The 20,704-nt window shown below is 30.3% G+C and overlaps 3 protein-coding genes and 1 long non-coding RNA gene across 5 annotated transcripts in view; 3 read left to right on the top strand and 1 right to left on the bottom strand.

The window, feature by feature from the left end:
* The first annotated feature begins 2,260 nt into the window (after positions 1 to 2,260).
* Positions 2,261 to 2,750, top strand: LOC123016196. The gene is made up of 2 exons (XR_006413430.1): positions 2,261 to 2,349; positions 2,516 to 2,750. It is a non-coding gene; the product is annotated as an uncharacterized LOC123016196 (long non-coding RNA).
* Positions 2,675 to 3,572, bottom strand: LOC123016188 (transmembrane protein 208). The gene is made up of 4 exons (XM_044416426.1): positions 3,415 to 3,572; positions 3,213 to 3,362; positions 3,023 to 3,159; positions 2,675 to 2,972 (listed from the first exon to the last, which is right to left on the bottom strand). The coding sequence occupies exons 1-4, from the start codon at positions 3,418 to 3,420 to the stop codon at positions 2,747 to 2,749; spliced, it is 519 nt and encodes a 172-aa protein (XP_044272361.1). The 5' UTR covers positions 3,421 to 3,572; the 3' UTR covers positions 2,675 to 2,746.
* Positions 3,573 to 3,749: 177 nt separating this feature from the next.
* On the top strand, positions 3,750 to 9,188 carry LOC123016162 (probable medium-chain specific acyl-CoA dehydrogenase, mitochondrial). Its single transcript, XM_044416391.1, has 8 exons — positions 3,750 to 4,019; positions 4,080 to 4,170; positions 4,227 to 4,394; positions 4,450 to 4,550; positions 5,169 to 5,249; positions 5,304 to 5,434; positions 5,486 to 5,594; positions 8,500 to 9,188. The coding sequence occupies exons 1-8, from the start codon at positions 4,005 to 4,007 to the stop codon at positions 9,061 to 9,063; spliced, it is 1,260 nt and encodes a 419-aa protein (XP_044272326.1). The 5' UTR covers positions 3,750 to 4,004; the 3' UTR covers positions 9,064 to 9,188.
* Positions 9,189 to 14,058: 4,870 nt separating this feature from the next.
* LOC123006084 (nuclear hormone receptor FTZ-F1) overlaps positions 14,059 to 20,704 on the top strand; it is a 63,641-nt gene continuing 56,995 nt past the window's right edge. The window contains exon 1 of one of the 2 annotated variants that reach the window (XM_044400273.1): positions 14,059 to 14,435. In XM_044400273.1, the coding sequence (XP_044256208.1) occupies positions 14,261 to 14,435 (175 nt within the window). In that variant the 5' untranslated portion in view covers positions 14,059 to 14,260. The remainder of the gene's footprint in view (positions 14,436 to 20,704) is intronic. The other variant, XM_044400282.1, reaches the window with a different exon arrangement.

Below are 20,704 nucleotides of genomic sequence, written 5' to 3'. Positions count from 1 at the left end.
AAATGTAATAGTTATTACAATTGATTTATTTGTTGATAAAAAGATGATACATATTTGTATTTCGAAAATTTTTGTTTACATCTTAATTGTGAAAGCTCCATTATGGTAATTGTATGGGTAAATAAAATTAATATTCAGTTATTGTTAAATATGGATTCTTAATAAACAATAACGTAAATACCCAAGCCAGTTTAAAACCAGAAAGACTACAGTGATAAAAAGGAGGGACTAACTCATGGACGAGATGCAAGAAATTTCACATTTCAACGTATACATTTTAAGAAAAGTGTTTTTGTATTAGTTTCTGAAAAAATAATCTAATTATCAAAAAGAACTTCACCCAATGATGTTTTTCAAGTATCTATACAGTCTGTCTAAAAAATTACAATTTTTTAATAAAACACAAATTTTTCACATTTTTAAGTAGGTTGTTTTAAAATAATTTTATTTGAACACCCTGTGTACAAAAACTGACATCATTAAAATTAATTTTAAAACATGTACTTACAAACTTTTGAAGTTTTCTAAAAGATAAACAAGTGAAAAAAATTAAATAGACTAAGCACTTATTTTTTGCTTTTGTATAAATAAAATTTTTAGGTTGTTTTTCTAAGAAATATTTTAATACTTTTAACTTTTATGTCTCCAATTAAATAGTGTGCGGGGACAACTACCTATTCACGTCCAGAAGTTTTTCATGACGACAAACACGATTTTTTTATTTTAAGAAACACATAAATGGGTTTAATAAGCACGCACTTACACACATAAATGTTTTGATATTAGAACATTATACAAGAAATGATAAAAAGTCCATTTTTACAAAAATATAAAAAAATTATTAGAAAGGATAATACTCCTATCATTTTTAAATGACCTTACTTGATATAAATATACCATATTCACATGAAAACAATAGGTAATGCTTAAGGGTACAAATTGGTGTAATCACAGAAACAATAACTTGTAAAAATAAGAGCAATGAATAATTTCGTATTAGTATTTTTTTACGATATTTCGTCATTTTTAGTTTAGTTTTTTTATTACAACATCTATTAAACTGTATCACAGTTATACAAGTGCTTATTACGGGTCTATTTAGAAAAAAATCTAGTTGTGAAGGAGGACTCATAAAATTTAAGCACTTTTACATTAAATAACAGAAAAAAAAATTTGGTCTATAGAGGTGAATATACCGTTCGTGAATATACCTACATATATTTTTAGTGAGGATTAAAGAACCGCCAAGTAGGTACTAAATCGACCTAGAAGACGCAATTTAGTTTAGTCCACGAATAGGTGAAATGACTCTTGTAAAAGATAATTAATTCTCGATTTAAATTTTCATTTTTTGAGGTTCAGCCCTGCTTGGTTAGAGACTAATTTCTAACATAATATTAGTTTTAAAAAATCAAGTACTTATGTCTTAGCAATTTTCAAAAAAACTTATTGTTTCAATTATTTTTTACAAAATTATTTTAAAAAAATGAAAAAAAGTGGGTTAGTACTACCTGTGCATCTTGTTCCACTCATCCTTATTTGCTTTTTTTAATGCTACCACCAACCGAAGACTCTTTTGGAGTTCCTTTCTTCACTTCATTTCTTGTATGCCTATTATACATTGCTCCTTGTTAATTTTCGGTTGGCGGAGAAGCTTGCTTTCATCTAATTCTTTCTTTTCTTTATTTTTTGACAGTTTGGAAAGCGTTTTATTTCTTTTGAAGCTCGGTTGGGTTTGTAAACAATTCACAAATGACACAAAATTATTTTGTACTAAATGTTAAAGAGTGCTTTTATCAACAAATTTCACTAGATAAAGTAGTCTTTTATCGTCTAGTGAAATAAAATAATTTTTATCTACTGTTTATATTCAAGAAATTCTGGTAGGTGAGTACAAAATAAAATATATTATACAAGACGATGAAGATTGTTTATCTACTCGTGAAAAAGCCCACTCGTGACTTCGTCACTAGTAAACTTAACCTTTTCACTCGTAGATAAACAATTTTTTTATCGTCTTGTATAATAAATAACTATTATTATGAATAACTATTATTACTTCACAAATCAAACATTTTTTTAAGAACCTAAATTAAACTTGTATAACGTTAAAGGTACCTACAAATTTTTTCTTACAATTGCTTTTTTTAGTTTTTTTTTAATGCAATAAGCAGTTACATTAAACCTTAAGAGTTCTTCTCTTCAATGCTTATTTGATGCTTCGACCTACAATAAGATACTTCACGAGTGCAGGTTTACACTATAGCGTTGACTTATTGTTCAAAAGTATCATTAGAAGGTAGTATTGCGAAGTTTACTTGTAAATACCAAGGTTTTTACTTACCATGGGTAAGTCAGACATAAACTGATGAAAAAAAAACGAAATAAAATTGCATTGTCGATAGTAGGAATTATTAACTGACTAAATGATTGTGACAAAAAAAAATCTATTGGCAACACTGAATTATTGGTAATCGTTCTTTTAATTTGTGATTTTAGTTTTTTTTTGTTTTAGGTGACGGCTATGCCAACAAAATAAGATTTCAAATTTGTTACCAACGTGCCGACAAAAATCACAGTTATATTTGTACATATAATAGTAATTCTGATATACATATAACCATGAAAGCTATAAAACTAAAAATTAGAGGGTAATAAATAATAAATCCTGTTGTAAAATATTTATCAATGTTTTTAAAACAAGTTGTTTATTTACAACATAACAATACAAGCAACAAAGATCTTTTTAACGTTGCATTCTTTTCATTTTCCTTTCCATTTTTTTCTGTTTTTTCTCATCAACTTCTGGTTCAAAAGGAACGTCTGGGAAAAAGTAAGGGGACAAAATATTTTTCCATATAATCCAAGCACCTCGTGCAGGGGCCAACAACCACAATAACCAAAAATAATTTGAAATAATTGACGCCAATATCTGGCACCCAGCTGTAAGAATAATTATGTCTTTGACATGTCTAAAACAAATAAAATTTATTATTATCCAAGAAGCATTGGCAATATTTACTCTGCTATTCCTCCTTCCATATTAAGATCCACTCCACTATCAAGCAATTGACCTGTTTCAGTATGCTTAGGTTTTGCCATATAAACCATGAATTGATAAGCACCGATATATACAGCACATGAAAATAAATATAGGACCTAAAACACGTAAAAAAATATTACCCCAATCTTAAATTAAACCACTTTCTTACAATACTTATAGTAGAATTGTAAAATACTAAAATAATGAGTGACAACGCATTGGAAACAATTGCCATATTTCTATAAAAGTTGAGCGTGGATACATTTTCTTCAACAATCTGCTTGGCCCCTTTTGTACCCTGTTTACCTTTCTGAGGGGGCTAAAAAGCAACAAAAATTAAAACAAAAACCCGACAATAATTAACTACGTACAGCCATAATTCCAAATTAATTTAAAACAACTTTTTAATAAATCTAGACGTATTTTAATTCACAATCAGGTGAAATTTCACTTTTGGTCAATTTCCATCACCAAACACGTTGGAACTATTGTCAGTCCTGTCATCAAAAACTGTCAATTTTGGACAAAATCCGAAAATTTAGAAATTTAGAGAACGCGAAAATCGTGATTACACGTGTTGTTGTAATGAAACAAATCACATTCAATGCGTGGCTTACATAACATCATTCTCTCTTTGGGTCCAATGTTTTTACAAAATTATCTAATAAACTATATGATTAGTGTAAAACTGGTTGCCTAACACAAGACAATTAGTGACGTCCCAGTATCCCTTTCCATTTTATATTTTTATCAGCTGTTAGGTATATTTTAATCAATTTTCATTTATTTATATTTTGCGTACGATAAGACTTTGATTTGAACCTGTTATTATCAATATTGTTTAGTCGATTTTTTCACGGAACAGTTCAAAATACAAGGTTAATCAGCCAAGGTGCAAAGGTTCATACAACTCATTTATCCTCAGTCTCAGCAGTTTAACTAGGACACATATCACGTAAAGATGGCTTTTCAACAGGTTTGTCCTCACTGTTATCAATTGTAGGCTTTTAGAATACAATTTTGGTGTTTGTTACAGATTCAGAGAGCCCTTCTTCGCCCATCCTTTAGAGCAGTTGCAAAACTACAAACTTGCAACGCCTCATCATCACCTAACGGATACAACTTTGGTAAATATAAATGAATTAATTTTTAATTTAGGGAGTAATAAATGTCTTTGTTTCAGCCTTAAATGATACTCAAAAAGAGTTTCAAGAATTGGCCAGGAAATTTGCTCGAGAAGAGATTATTCCTGTTGCTGCTGAATATGATAAAACTGGAAAATATCCATGGGACATTATTAAGAAAGCGTGGGAGATTGGACTAATGAATGGACATATCCCTCAAGAAATTGGTATAAAACATTACATTTATTATAATTGGTATAAAAATATTTCTTTGGTTTGTAGGTGGTATGGGAAATAGTGTTTTCGATGGTTGTCTCATTGCAGAAGAATTGGCCTATGGATGCACTGGTATTATGACTGCTTTGGAAGCCAGTGGTTTGGGGGTAAGCTCACACATAACATTTTTATTAAAAATTGGAATTAGCTTAATCAATGAATTAATCAGTTTCGCTATTTTTGAATGAAACTAACGTCTAATGTGATTGGTTTCTGCATGGTTACTTACATTACAATAATGGCCGACCTCATTGCATTAAATTTTTGAATGAATCCAAAAAACTAAAGTGATTGGTTTTTAACATTATTTTAATGGCCTTACGTTAATTCAATGTTGATTCATTAATAGATTTTTTAGCGAATATCTCGAAAACTGTTTTTTTTTTCTGGATATAAGCGAAAAATTATAAAACAGCACCTTCTTGGTGTCATCTCGAAGGACCGGAAATTTTTACTATCTTACTTAAATTCAGTCTTAATATCAAAAATTCTGTTTATTAAAAATACTCGTATGTACAGTTTGTATGGACTATGAAACGGTATTAGGTTTTGATAGATGATAAAGTTATGTAACTGAATGAAACTGATTACAAGCATATTTATCGCAGTGTAATCGTATCTCACTAGGTGCATACTTTATTTTATTGTCGATTTATAGAATACTTGTTATTAAAATATAGAATTGTTTACCACTACTTAATTTCCAATAACATAAAACTTTTCAGCAAACACCAGTTTTGATTGCGGGGAATAAAGAGCAGCAAAAGAAATATTTGGGCCGTTTACTTGAAGAGCCTCTTGTTGCTGTAAGTTTTTTTTTGAATCTTAGATGCGTAATAATTGTTTGTAATAAATTTAAGGCATATTGTGTCACTGAACCAGGTGCTGGCTCTGATGTGAGTGGTATTAAAACCAGAGCTGAGAAAAAAGGTGATGAATGGATAATTAATGGTCAGAAAATGTGGATTACAAATGGAGGAGTTGCCAATTGGTAATGAGAGGAATATTTAAATGTGTTGTAGATACTCAAGTGGTCTTTTAGGTATTTTGTACTCGCACGGACTAATCCAGATCCAAAATGTCCAGCTGGTAAAGCATTCACTGGATTTATTGTTGAAAGGGAAACTCCTGGACTGACCCCGGGAAGAAAGGTAGAAAATGTGGCTAAGTTTCTTATTAGATTCTATTTTTCATTTCATCTAACAACTTAAATAATCTGTTAATAGAAATTTTGAATTTTGAAGCAATGAAAAGTTAACATTTTCAGTGTCATGTAAAGCTACTACGGAATTTTGGACGCAGTTAGAGAAAAAATGACAACAAATCGAAATAATTTATTAAACTTATATAAAAAGACATATAGCTGGCAAATCGACGCCAAAATTCAAATGTCAAAAAATAAATGTCAAAATTTTTTGACAGGTACAATTTTTTAAACATTTTTTTCCATGTTTCTGGTAATATCTTACTTGAAATTTTTCTCTGGGGCGCGACTTCTGACACCCTGTATAATTAATAAAAACTTACACTATCGGATTTTGTCATTATTTATACAGGGTGACCCAGGGGTGCGTGCTTGCTCAACAACTTTTTTCTATCGAAGTTGTCATGATTTTTTTTTAATAGATAGATACAACAATGAGGCACATTATAAAAATATTTCTATTCATATACAGAGTGTCCCAAATAAGACACCCAACTACGTTCTGTTTTTTTAATAAAAACCCCAATTTTTTATTACATTTCTGGATTCGCCGCTAAATTGTCAATATAACGCACCTTGGTTTCTTAGACTTACCTGGAATAGTTTTTGACTTATGCCAATTTATGTGTCAAAATTACATCGTACAGACCCACGAAAAAATTCATAACTTTAAAATTATTCAAGATAATTTAAAGAACTTTTTTCCAGTTGATTTCTTAAGCTTTAGCGAGTCTTCTGAGATAAAGGCCAACTCGGAAACGATGTTCCATTGCGTACTACGATTTTTTGAAAATGACAAAATACAAATGGCAATAACTCGACTTTTTCAAATACAATACTCTATATTTTATTGCATCATTACATGGAATTTTTTGTCAGCTTTTTGTCGATATAGGATTTATGGAAAATTTATAAAAAAATTTCAAAATAAGTACAAATTTTACAATGTAGACCCCAAAAACCCTACATCGGCAAAAAGTTTATTAAAAATGCCATGTAATGATGCAATAAAATATGTAGTGTTGTATTGAGTTATTGCCATTTGTATTTTGTCATATTAAAAAATTCGTAGTAGGCGATGGAACATCAACTCCGAGTTTGCCTTTTTGTCAAAAGATGTGCTACAGCTTAAGAAATCGACTGGAAAAAAATTGGTTAAGTTGTCTTGAATAGTTTTGAAGTTATGAATTTTTTTGTGTGTCTATGCACGATGCAATTTTGACACAAAAATTAGCATAAGTCAAAAACTGTTGATGGACAGTGAATTTCGTCCAATCAATTTCTGTGAATTCACAAAAATTCACTATAGTCTGTGCTTTATTGTCATGATAATTGACACTCAAATACGTTTTGTCAAATTTAATCAAATTTGAAAAAGCCAGCAGTAAGTGCCTTTAATAAAATAAAAATTATCTCTCTGGTATAAGAAGGTATGTCTCAAAGACGTGTCTCTATACTTTTGGGCATACCAAGGACTACTATTTGAAAGGACAAAGGTAAAAAGTAGCAAGAAGCATCGAGCATTGTGTCAACATGACAAACAAAATTCTGAAACAAGGTTAGGAAAACCTAAAGACTAATTTACACTTTTAATCTGCCAGGGAAATTGGGTGGACGAAATTCACTGTCCATCACTGTAAGTCTAAAAAACCAAGGTGCGTTATATTGAGAATTTAGTTGCGAATCTAGATATGTAATAAAAAATTGTAAAACTGTATATATAATAGATTTCATTTAAATTGGCATAACAGTAGGCCATGATTGTGTAAACTGCGCTTTAAATGTGAAAAAGGCTTTACATATTAAGGAACTAAATTTGTCACTAAAAAAAGTGAGGTTAAGATAGTTAAAATTTTATTTTTCAAAAACCCTCTTTCAAAGGTTTTCAGAGAGAGTTTTTCTCCATAAAAAGTTTCATCCCTTTGTAGGTGTAGTTTTGACACCAAAAACATACACTATTTGCTTTGTAGAAAATACAGACTTTCGTTGATAATAAGTGGCTTCCAGGAAATTTAAAAGACGTTTTATTCACACCGGAGATGAAACACAATTTATTTTCCGTGAAAATTGCAGCCAAAAGGGGTTTGGATTTCGTCATTAAAAATGTAGGACAAAATTGTTAATTTTTAAACAATGGTAAAGTTGTTGCGATCGGAGTGGAAAAAGGAAATCTGTACAAAATGAAGCTTCGCGTACTGAAGCCTGAAAAATCGTGTTTTGCCGTGGATAAAATAATTTGGCTTAATTCAAATTGGTATATTTGATTCCATTAACCTAAAATGCCTAAAACAGGAACAAAAAGAAATTGATTATGTTTTCAAACATACCTTAGCGTGTACTTTAAATCTGGGGTTCTGAAGAGAACTACTTTTAATTATAATTTGAAAAAATAGTAGGAATAACGAACAACCAACGAAAACAGTGAAAAAACGAATACAAATGTCAATCATGTCAGTTAAATAAACCATGTACGTAAGTGATCAAAGAAAAACAAAAACCCCATCAGCTGTTATATTAGGGACATGCACAGGGCTACAAACTTAAATACGAAATTCCATAGCCACCTATTATGCCAATTTCAATGAAATATACTTTATTTAAATTTATTTCGCCTCCTTCTAAACCTCATACTATCTGATTTACAAATATTTTATATAATTCAATTCAATTCAATTTTTGAGTTATTGAACTTTCACAATTTTTCTGTTAATAAACTGGAAATCATTTTTTTGTTAGTTCAATGAGTACATCTAGTTTTTGTTACGTCGATAGAAATAATAAATTCATGTCATAACCTCAAATTAGACATTTTTTCGGCAAATTTCTTTTATATGGGGCTTTTAATTTTTTAGGAATTAAACATGGGTCAAAGGGCTTCCGACACCCGCGGCATCACATTCGAAGACGTCCGAGTCCCTAAAGAAAACGTCCTTGTTGGCGAAGGCGCCGGTTTCAAGATCGCCATGGGCACTTTTGACAAAACCAGACCCCCAGTCGCAGCTGGAGCTGTTGGTTTGGCTCAGAGATGTCTCGATGAAGCCCTAAAATACGCCAACGAACGGAAAACTTTCGGTGTTCCTATTTCACACCACCAAGCAGTTGCCTTTATGTTAGCCGATATGGCAGTGGGAGTTGAGACAGCTCGACTTGCTTGGATGAAATCGGCCTGGAGGGTCGATCGAGGCGAAAGAAACAGTTACGAAGCGGCTATTGCTAAATGTTATTCTGCTGATGTTGCAAACAAGTGTGCCACTGATGCCGTACAAATTTTCGGGGGCAATGGGTTTAATAGCGAATATCCCGTCGAAAAACTCATGAGAGATGCTAAAATTTACCAAATTTATGAAGGAACCTCGCAGATCCAGAGGATTATTATTTCGAGGGCTATTCTCGACAATGCGAAACAGATGAGCTAAGTTTTAAGTTGTTAAGGTTTCATGAAGGAGTGATTTATTATAATTTTAAGATAAACCTATTATAAATATTTTACGAGATATTATTTTGTATAAAAATGAATTTTCAATATACGGATTTACAAGTACTGGCACAAAATTTTGGTTTCATTCCGTAATTAATGAATTAAATAAACACGAAGTGCTGATCGCAAAACCGGATTTTTTGTACTATACATTTAATTAAGAACATTTTAAATCACGAAAGACATAATTTGTTCCTTTTTAAAACTGACAATTTATTTTCTTTGAAAAGATTGTGTAGCACCCTGTATGTAGAATGTAGAAATGAATAAGCAAACACAAGAATTTTTGCAGAAAAATAGAAAACAAACAATAACAAAGACGGCCGATAAGAGCATTTGAAAATTGTAAACCACATTGTTTCAAATTTAGTCATATGTTGTTTTTCTCAGAAGAGTAAAACAAAATAATAAAGTTCCAGAATGGAGGAATATTTTCTTCAAGTTATCTTCGATTGTACTAAACTTTTTCTAGCAATAGAATTAATTTTTAAGGCATTAAAATCATTAAAAATAATCCCAAAAATATTGACTTTTTGTGTCTTCGATGTTGGAATTTCTCCTATTTAATACAGTAAAACACTGGTTTTTTGAATCGCGATTATCCGAAATGCTTAATGTAAGTTTCTACGTTTGTTTATTTTCATTTACTTATGTGTGTTGTTATTTGTATATTTTTAGTTTGCATTGGAAGAAATATACAGAATGAAATAATAGTATATTACATAACGAGCACGGAAAGTGATAAATAACGCACAAGCGGGAAAGTTGCGCACGAGGCGTTAGCCGAGTGCAGGCAATACCGCCAGTGCGTTAGACACTTTCTTGCAAGTTTTGTACACTTTTTTCCTACGACCATAAATATTTTTTTTCTTACGAAGAACATATTTTTTTATAACGATTTATTTTTTATAATGGACACAAAAAAAAATACGTTAAATGAAACAATACAAAACATTTGAGTGTGAATTGTGCGTTAGATTTCTAACACACAGCGCGAAAACAAATCGCACAGGTTTCTGACCTCGTACGATATTGCCAATTTTCGCGCATATGTAATTGTGCGTTGATCTACAGAGTGGTTATAAATGATTTTCATCTAGCCAGCTTTGGAATTTTTTTGCATGTAACTTTATTTGTGCCGCTCTACTTTTTTGAAAGCTCTAGTTCTGTCATTAGTGTCACTTATTAATTAATAAGAAATTGTTTTTAATTAAACTTTTATTGTTTTAACTAATTTCCAATAATAATTGATGTCTATTTTCGAAGTGGACGCTTAGTAAACGGCGATTTTTTTATTTTGAGTTACAACAAGTAGGTACCCCTATTTTCGTAAAGCGGCATTTTTTATTTTACATGGAAAATTCACAGCTGGCTAGGGCGTTCAAATTCAAATTTGGTACCTTTATATGTACATCTAAACAAATGTCAAATAACAAAATTTTTAATCAGGGGCGTCCTAAACGGTAAAACAAATTTAATTTTTAATTTTTATGGTCTGTAACATAAATTTTTAAACCGATTTTTACTCAAAATCCGTAAATTGTATCGGAAAAACACAAAACACCTTTTTCATGAAAAACTATGAAATTTTGTTGCTGAAAGTGGCAAGAAACCACAGGCAAAATAGTTAGAATAAATTTTTACCCTAATCCCATCTAGTTTAGGAAGCCCCTAATTAAAAATTTCAACATTTTATTTTTGTACTTGTTTAGATGTATAAAAGTTATCATCTGTACCAAATTTTGAAATTTTTTTCTAAAATGATTTCGGAAATATTGAAAAAAAACTATTAAAAGACGCACCCTTTGCGTAGCATTTTTCGATATATGTTCATAGAAAACTTCTGTTTTACAAATGAGTATTCTATCTCCTATTTAAATTTGTAACAATAAAAGCATTAAAAATTTATTTTATTTTTTGTTACTTTTGTGAGTTAATTTGTATTTTTTGTGTTTAATTAGGATCTCTTATTTTAATTTAAAATAAAAACGTGTACTTAGGGATTTTTTATTTTTAATCCGCTTTCTTTTATTTCATTTTCATGGACCAACAAGAAACCCCCCCCCGAAATAAAATCCTGGTTACGGCCCTGGAAACAGAAAAACATGCTGCTTGATTACATATCCACCTGTGAGAAGAAAAGATACACTTTTCTCCCTTGTAATACAAATATCAATTTTTTTTTTACCGAATTATTATCACATCGAAAACTTCGCCTTATCCGAATTTTTAGTTATCCACACATTACGGGTTTGCATGTTAATCCATACACCTATTTATCCGAAAACAAACTCTTTTTTATTTTCGGGATTGTTAATGATATTTAAAGTGTCCATTCTATTGTTGGAAAAACTGAAGGAACAAGAATCTGAAAATTTTATTTATTTTTGTCATTGTGTCAAAAGAGAATAATTTGGTTGGACTTACTTAAATAGCTATTCTAAAACGCCCATATTTTATTACCCATATTTTATTGCAGAATCCTATAATAAAAAAATTAAATATAGAAAATTTATAGGTACCTAATAGAAAAAAAAAATTTCTTAGGTCCTGTTCTCTCAAAGTTGCCTATTTAAAAATAGCCGAAACATGTAGCAAGTATAAAAATAAACTTTGAGTGAACATAACTTAAGAAAATATTTTTTCCCTTTATTATAACCAAAAAATTTCTCACAAAAATGGATCACTCAATAAAAGAAAAAATTTACACATGACTTTCTGGCAATATCGCAAGTTTATTTTAGGTTACAAAGTTTTGAATTATAATAGAAAAATTTGTGTAACAAATGGACCTTACTGACTTTAAAGCCAAAGGAGGTAGGTATAGGTATTAACTTACACAGAAAAAAATATGGAACGTGACAAAATTACAAGTACAAGTTTCTTGTTATAGTATGTACTATTTTCGTAAGTGTTGTTAGTTTTTTGTTTACTAGTTTCAGACAATTATCGTAATTTTAATTTTTATAACGAATGAGAGATAAAAAATGTGTTATTATGATTTTTAAAGAATTTGTTATAATTGTTAAAATGTTTTATTTAAAATTTGTAAATAAATACAAAACCAAGAATTGAGAAGATTAAAAAAACTGTACTAGGAGTGTCTACAATCATACATACTTATTTTATTTTTAACTAAATAACAAATCTAGTCATTTAATCATTTTGTCGGTACTTTTGAGTTAAATTGTGATCCGAGCAGTTTGAAGAGACATTTTTGTGTAATTCTAATAATAATGTTATGAAAATGAAAACTTTAATTAGAAGTTTAGTTTACCTTCAACAACTAAAATATATCCATTTCTTTATTATCATTTATTATATTTATCACTCACTATGCAATACCTACATAGGTAGACAGAAATAAAATGTTTTGAAATGAATCAAAATTTAAATCACATTTTCAATAATTGATTGAAAAAATAAGTAAAATTAAATTAAAAATGTTAATCAATGTTCGTAATAATCACAGTAGAAGTACCTAAGTAATAATTCACAGTTTTTGGTTTTGTGGAAACTGTAGAGGTACTTGGTTTGTGATGTTTGTTAGAAAAAAATCTGTTTACTTACCTGTTCCAGTTTATTAAAACTGATAGTTCACTTTGCAACAATTACTAGAGTTTGTTGCTAGTTTATGATTGTTATTACCTTCAATTTATTTGATGAAAGCTATTAATTATTGGTAGGTATTTATTTTAGCGTAGTTAGCATATTACGACTAATATTGTATAGTTTTACAAACCAGAAATGAATGATATAATTAACAAAATATGTATTTAATTATGTATCAAATTATAGAAAGAATTTTATGTAGGTTTTTTATACTTACTAGAAANAGATTTGGTTTATTAATTATAATGTATCATTTAATTTGCATTTTGTTTTTAATTTTTTTCACTCAAATTGACAATTTTTACCACTGAAATTTATAAAATACTGACATGACAGAAATAAATAAATAAATCATTGTTTGCCCCGTTATTTTCCAAAATTTCTTTCTAACAAAAAAAGTAGAAGATTTTGATTGTGTTACGACTTTTGTTAGGTATTGAATTAAATTTCTTACTGAAATGAAGTTGGCAACTTTGACATTCAAACCCAAATGTCACACTTTTATAGTCAATTGTCATTCATTTCCGAGGGGTGGTAACAGGTTTTGCCGTCACCTGAGACAATCTAATATTAGCAATAATTCGATATTGCCAACTTAAGTTAAAAGTCATAGGTCACTTTAATCAGAAATATTTGAAAGCATGGTAATAAATATTCTGTCCAAAGGATTTAAAATATAATTGCATTTTTTTTAAATCCATTTTACTGTGCTTTGTTGTTGTGGTCACTTTGTCATTTTGTAGTAAATTGTAATGAAAGCAATAAGTTCTGAAGAAAACTGTTAGGACATTGTAAATTGTAAATACAAATGGGTGAAATACAAAACAGGACCAGCATGGAAAAGCAAACAAAAGCAATATTAGCGCTCCTCGTAAAATAACTCAAAGTTTCTGCAACACTTTTGACTTGATTCGAAGTTGGCGAACTCAACTTTCGATTTCATTATTGCCGCCGAAATTCAAAGTCACGAGCGCATGCGTGTGAGTCGTGATAGTTTTAATTCTCATTCAAGTATCAAATTTTAAAATAAATTTAATGAATTCATGCAAACGGCCGATTGTTGGCACGATGATTGAATTCGAATTGGCATTATGCAATCCGAAGAGACGTAACAGAATTTATAATCAGCTTTGACCTACTTAAATCGTGAAAGTCGGTTGCACCGGAATAGCGCATTATCGCCGATTCTTGTCTGGATTACTACCTGAAAAAAACCGTTTTAATTAATAACGAGGGATGGATGGTGTTGAGAGGGTTGTGGCGGGTGTTGGGCGCCAATGTGTGTTTTTGGTACGTTATGAACACGGTTGCTGTCTTGAGTCGACAGTCATGTCTGTCTGAATGCAAAGTGTAAGCGAAGTGGCCTACAGACCTACATTTCGTCAACGTTCGATTTTTAAATCGCTCAAAGAAATAGATATTTGTGAAACCTTGGCGTGTCTTTGAAGGTCAGAGCTTCGGGAAGCTCTGAAGCGTGGTGAAATCGGTCATCATTGCGGCATAAGTGTGTTTTCGAATAAACAATGCACGAAGAAACGACAAGTATGAGCGTTCCTGGCCCTGTTGCCGTTTCTACGGGCCAGAGCGAAAACAGCACCACTCCGACGGCCGTCGTCGTCAACGCCGAGGTGGACCTGGACGTGACGCCCGACGCCGACAACGTGGAGCTGCAAGTGCCTTTCTCGACCAATTCAGGAGGTAAAACTCCTTTAGGTTAACTGACGTACGAAACCTGTTTGCCAGCGGCAACGTCGCCGCTAGATTCACTTTTGTTTCTGCATATTGTCTGTGTGAAAGTGAGAATGACGACGACGACGACGACGATTCCAGGCCCGAATTGATGTTAGTGGGACGCGGCAACCTAGCGCCGGGCTCCCTCCTTGTCGTAGGTTACGCCCGCCGGCTCCCGGGGCCCTAACCCAACCTGTGTCGGAGTGTGTCTTCGCTCCCTCTTTTCTATTCTTTTCATACGACTACCTGTGCAGCCCCCCTTGACCCAGTGCACTTCTATTTCTAGTTTATCTAGGCTACCCTTAGACAGCAAGCATGCTCTATTATAGGTCAGGTTCAAGTGCAGGTGCAACGAGCCTTTATTTATCGAACTTGCGTGCGCTTGCGCTTTATGCAACCAACCCGGTCTGGTCAGCGACGTTGTATAACGAAGCGTTTGGATTTTTTGTCTACGGAATAGAACAGGTTCGGATTCGGACGATTTTTAGCCCCAACATTCAATGCATACGATCTAGGAACAATTATTTCGAGAAAGAACAAAACAATGACACCAAACTCTTTATTTTATACAGTGCGATCAAAAAGTCTGTCTATCAAGCAAGCGTAGAAATTTAAAACGTATGTCTGTGGAAGATAAAATGTCACAATGACAAATGAGAAATGTCAAAATAATTTTTATGTAAATTATGACAGGAAAATTATGAATAAACACCAGCGTTTCATAGAATAATTCAATTTAATTAGCTTACTGTTTTAATTTTTATAAAATAATTTTTTGACATCTAGGTAACATACGAACTACCATGCAACATACACACAGAGCAATATTGTTTAACAGTGAGTAAAATACTCTCGAATTAAATAATTCTTAATCTTCGATATACGCAAGTAAATATATTCTCCAAAATAGAAAATTATTTGCTCAACCTGCATTTCTTGAGTAGAAACATAACTGATTTAATATAAAGTAAAGAAGTAAAAAATAATAATTTCTTCTGAAATATGGAACTTTTGGAAGAAGAATTTGTTTTCTTGAAATAAAAACTTACGCATTCAATTTATGAAACTGATTTATTTAATTTGAACGCATCCTTATTTGAAGCTAACAATTGTAAAGTTTCATTCAAATAAATATTTTTTTGATTGAAAAAATCAATTTTGTTGGGTAAATAATACAATAATCTTATTACAAAGATAATTTTATTATAAAAATAATGAACATGGCATTCGTACAACTGTTATATAAAATTATGTCAAACTAAAACATTAAAAAATCAAACATTCTAAGATTAATAGGAAATCAAATTATGTATTTTTGAAAGCGAAATATACAATTCACCTTTCGGTAGACTACGTAATATAGTAGGAACGGAACTACACAAATCATTTATAGAAAATGGAATTGCTCTTTGCCCATCAATGCGCTCAACTTATAAGCTGTACGTATAGTGTAAAGAATAATTAATTGTTTTTAACTGCTTACAAACAAAAATACATCCTTATGAAGCAAATATACTTAATTTGACTCATCTGAAACATTTCTTCAATCCATTCAGTAACAACATCTAAAATATTATACCGTATTAATTTCAGCAACTGTATTTACCTTTAAATTTTTAAATGACAGTTTTGTCAAGTCTGCACGATTTTAGCAATAATTTCTCCATTGTACAGTAACTGCAACTTTATTTAACTTAAAAAATCGTCTTGATCTGAGCTGCGTTGGGTCTCACTCTGGTCTCTCTGTTCTCGGTTCTCGAGCATAAGCAACAAAGTCAAGGAAACCAATTATTTGGTTCAAGAAAAATTATATTCAGTGCAAGTTTACTAAATATTAGTTTAACTATGTGTGGTTTCAATTGATTCAGATATTTTTTCAAATGAATAATTCTGTATTATGACTGAAGTAAATCTGTTTACTTGAGGTGACGAACCAAATATTTTTAAAGTAAGATAACTTACTTTCTCCGCGTGAACTACCAAACTTTTATTAAATAGAATCTAAAAATATTTCAAACAAGAAAATTTTTCTTAAAGTAAAACAATTCAGTAAAATTATTCGTTGCTTAAGTCAAGAAATAGTTTTATTTTAATACAAATAAAAATAATTGTGGTAAAATAATATATTCAAGTTAAAAATATGACGTTAAGACAATTATTATTCTTAAATTAAGATAATGACTTTTCTGTGTGTACGTCCTCAACTAGGACGCCTACTTGATAGAAAGACTTTTTGATCGCACTTTACCAATTATACATACTTTAAGCAACAAATTACACAAATTAATATACAGGCTGTCATACTTATACGACACTCTCACTTTGTTATTTATTACACAAAAAATAATAAAAGTTATCTACTCACTTAAAAAACTGCAAAAATTATTACATACAGGGTACGCCAGAACTCGCGCCCCAGAGAAAAGGTAAGATACCAGGAACATGGAAAAAATTTTATCTATAAAAATTTCGAAGTTATGAGAGTTTAAAATTTGCACTTTGTCTCTATTTATTTCTGTTGGAAAAATAATTTTCTAGTTTTTTTGCTATAGGCTATTAAAAGAGGAAACAAGGAAGCTGTATCCTAAATCGTAACTCTGTTCAATGTTATTTGTGGTTTTTATTGGCAAAATTTTTGTCTCTTTACTAAATAATTGTAAAAAACATATACAAGATCATTAGTATCATTAAATAGATATAAAAAATGTCAAATGTCATAAAATAAATGTCAATTTTTTTTAACAGATACAATTTTTTAAACATTTTTTTTTACTTGAAAATTTTCTCTGGGGCGCGAGTTCTGTATATTATAATAAGGCTTTTCTAAGATGCAAAATACCCAGGGCTGAGCCAAACCGGTGTGCAATGTGTGCCTCGCACAGGGGCGGTCGTCTTTGACGAAATAAAAGCTAAATAGAAGAATTAGTAATACAAAATAGTGAATAAATTGGTTTTATTTTTTTCTTTTAAAAACGTATTAAGAGATTTTCTCTGAAAAACTTACTCAATTAATGGTAACACAATCATTTGTTTTATTTCACGAATGAGTTGTTTGTTCCTGGTAATACGCGCGTAAGTCAAAGGAATTGCTGAATGGAGCCGCCAATAAGTTTATAATAAAAATTTGTTATTAGTTTGATATTTACGTGAAAGTGACAATAAAAAAAAAACTTCAAACTTCAGTAGTGTTTTGGTGTTTTGGTATTTAAAGTAAATTAAGTTACTTAGTAAAACGTTGCAAAGATCAACAACAAACTTAAACTTGTTTAAATGTTTTACAAGGTTTGGTAACTTTTTTTTCGAATATTGGATTAAATGAGGCATTTAATACGATTTTAAGTGATGCTAGATTACTAGCCGAAGAACTTTTTGTTGAAGCCACTTTTGAATTGCCTCAAACTGTGAGGCCAAGAAGAAAAACAAATCATTTTGATTATGATCATGCAGTTGATGGTAACAGGTTCTAAACTTTATTTTAAAAATACCGTTTTTTTTAGTGTTCTAGATCAGGTCTTATCATGTCTTCGTGATAGATTTGACACAAAATTGTAATAATATTTTTGGCTTTATCTTCAATATGTTCAATCTCCGATGGTGAACTTCTAAAATCTTGTAAAGTTCTGCATATTCATTTGCAAGATAAAGAGATGAGTGAAATAAGATCTTGATGGCATTGATTTATTCAATGAAATAAATTTATTATATTTTTTTATTATACATATACTCGTAAACCTTTTAGGCTCAGAGTTGATCTATAACTCATTTTAAATAACAACAATAATAATAATAGTAATATACAGTATGTCCCCGGAGGACAAGAGGAAAAAAAATTATCTTTGATTTTACGCCAAAACTGCAAAGGAAAAAAAGTTTTTGCTTTACTTGAAACCAGCAAATCTGTAATTAGAACTTCATTATACTAACTCAGTAGAAAGAAAGTTCATTTTTCTCTTCATTTTGGACTTGGAATAATTTTTAATTATTTGACAACTATATGACAATTAATTTATTAATTAAATAATGGTAGTTCTTGTTAAAAATTACTTTGGTTTTTACCTTAAAGCTGTTTCTTTGAGTTGCTGTTTATTAAAATTATGTTTTTCACAAACATTTTTTTTTATTTAACTTGCGTAAACTCATTTGTCAAAGTGACATCATTGTCAAAATAATAAAACCGCCAATGTGATTAGACTTAAAAAGCAGAGAAAAATTTGACTTTTTAAATATTTTTGTTATTAGAGTCTTCTTAACGTTCCACTTTTAGTTACCTCTAATAAAAGGTCCTTTTCAAAATTAGAAATTGTCAAAAATTACTTAAGAACACTGTTGCAAAGTAATTTCTAATTTGTATTTTATAATAAAGGTAGATATTATCCTTTATTATTCTTTGCTAAAAGAACCACAACTTATAAAACGAAAATACGATAAACACAATAGTGTTTCAAACTGTGAACAAAAATAGTAGCATTTCTCTTAATTTAAAGTAAAAATAAATTAAAAAATAATACGTATTTAAAAAGAACTAGTGGAAAATTTAAGGCAGTGTCCCCGCTGCCGGTTAAGAATTTTTAAGTTTTGTCTCTAATTTCTTTTTTTAATTTTACTAGCTGTATTTTGCAGTTCAAAATAGTTGTTTAAACAATACAGTAATAGGTTTTGAAGAAATAACTCCAGAGGTCATCGGGGACTAAAACCCTCTATATTCAGAATTTAGGAATAATTTTTGGTAGTAAAATTAATATAAACATTTACAGAATGTAAATTAAATTATTTTTGCTTTTTTATTGCTGCTATCATCTCTTAAATTCCTACCTATTAAACCTACCTTATGGACATAGCTTTAAGTCTTCTGGCATAAAATTGAGTGTAGTTTATAACGTAAACGTTTCAGGTAGCATGGGTCAAAATATTTAGATAATAATTCGCATATCATCGGCTTACTTACTTGTAAAACCTTCTAAGTTTGATTTTCAGTCATTTAGATTTAGGAGATTTTACAAGGAAGCCGACGAGCATATGACATGAGATATTGACCTTTGTTAATAACAATAATTGTTCATTGTTTATAAATTATCTATTAAGGTAAATATTATTGTAACACCACGGAAATTACGTGTGTTGCAAAATTTTAGTCTGTTCGGAAAAGAGGAGCTGTTTCTTTAACTCGCAAAACACAGACGACAAAGCAAATCACACACATATGAAGAATACCTGTCTCCAGCTTCCCTTTTGACATTTTAATACGATGTAGTAGTTGACAGATTGAAAGCTACCACAGCGCCAAAATAATCAGGAATCTGAACCAGCAATGCGTGGGCAACCGACACCGGCGATTATTCTTCTATTTTTGGACACTGTTGCCGGCAGCGGAGGCACTGCCAAAATTTCAATTGACGAGAATACTGTATACTATAGTTTTGCTTTTTACTATTTTATTTTATTTTATTATTAGATACCTTACTTTATTATTAGACGTAAGGGACAACAGTCATATCGTAGATGGTACACATTATTTTTATCAAATTGGAAAGATTGTGATACATTGCAGTAAACAATAAAATTTTACAATAAAGATGAGGTTTTATTTTTTGAAGAAAATTAAGTCAAAATTTTTACAATTTTGTTTCAGAGAAATTTGAGTTTTTATTAAAAATTAGCAGCCAACGTAGCAAAAAGTAGTAAACTATATCTCGTTGTTTTCGATTTATTTATTGCTTTCTAATTTTTAAATGGTTTTTAATTGATATTTCTCGTTTGACTAAATAATGTCATCCGATAATAAACAACACATATTGTGTTAAAAGTCTTAAAACAATATTTGGATATGTTTAATAAAGACTGAATGTGGGGTCGATACTACAAAAATAACCAATCTTTTTGTTTGTATTTCCTAACGCAAATGAAATTCAAAAGTATGTCCACATAAATTTGGTCGATAAATCAAAGGAAATAATTGTTTTATTTCCATTTTCGCCTTAATTACTAACTAGTGAATAAAAGATGGGCGAAGTTAAAAATTAAAATATATTTCGATTCGAAATACACGTGGAGAATACAATACAAAATGAATTGGATTTATCACAATCTAATGTTACGAAAATAGGTCAATCGGAGAACAAAATATAGTTTGTTTACATTGTAATTGCTATCAAGTGATTATGTTGCACTAATCTACGAGTATAATGTATAAATTTTTGATAGATTTATTCTTATCTTATTTAATATTAACAAAATCT

The sequence above is a fragment of the Tribolium madens genome, unplaced genomic scaffold (genome assembly GCF_015345945.1).
Source record: "Tribolium madens isolate multiple individuals breed KSU strain unplaced genomic scaffold, Tmad_KSU_1.1 Scaffold_11;HRSCAF=98;Tcas5.2_LG3b, whole genome shotgun sequence".
In the NCBI taxonomy this organism is placed as follows: domain Eukaryota; kingdom Metazoa; phylum Arthropoda; class Insecta; order Coleoptera; family Tenebrionidae; genus Tribolium; species Tribolium madens.
This window is presented reverse-complemented; position numbering and strand designations above follow the sequence as displayed.

Bases quoted from the DNA above. Each gene is read 5' to 3' on its own strand.
- LOC123016188 (XM_044416426.1), bottom strand. The intron at 3,160-3,212 runs GTAAGAAAGTGG...TACGTGTTTTAG, and splicing joins ACAATTCTACTATAAGTATT to GTCCTATATTTATTTTCATG. The intron at 2,973-3,022 runs GTAAATATTGCC...TATTTGTTTTAG, and splicing joins ATGGAAGGAGGAATAGCAGA to ACATGTCAAAGACATAATTA.
- LOC123016162 (XM_044416391.1), top strand. The intron at 4,395-4,449 runs GTATAAAACATT...TTTGGTTTGTAG, and splicing joins ACATATCCCTCAAGAAATTG to GTGGTATGGGAAATAGTGTT. The intron at 5,435-5,485 runs GTAATGAGAGGA...GTGGTCTTTTAG, and splicing joins AATGGAGGAGTTGCCAATTG to GTATTTTGTACTCGCACGGA.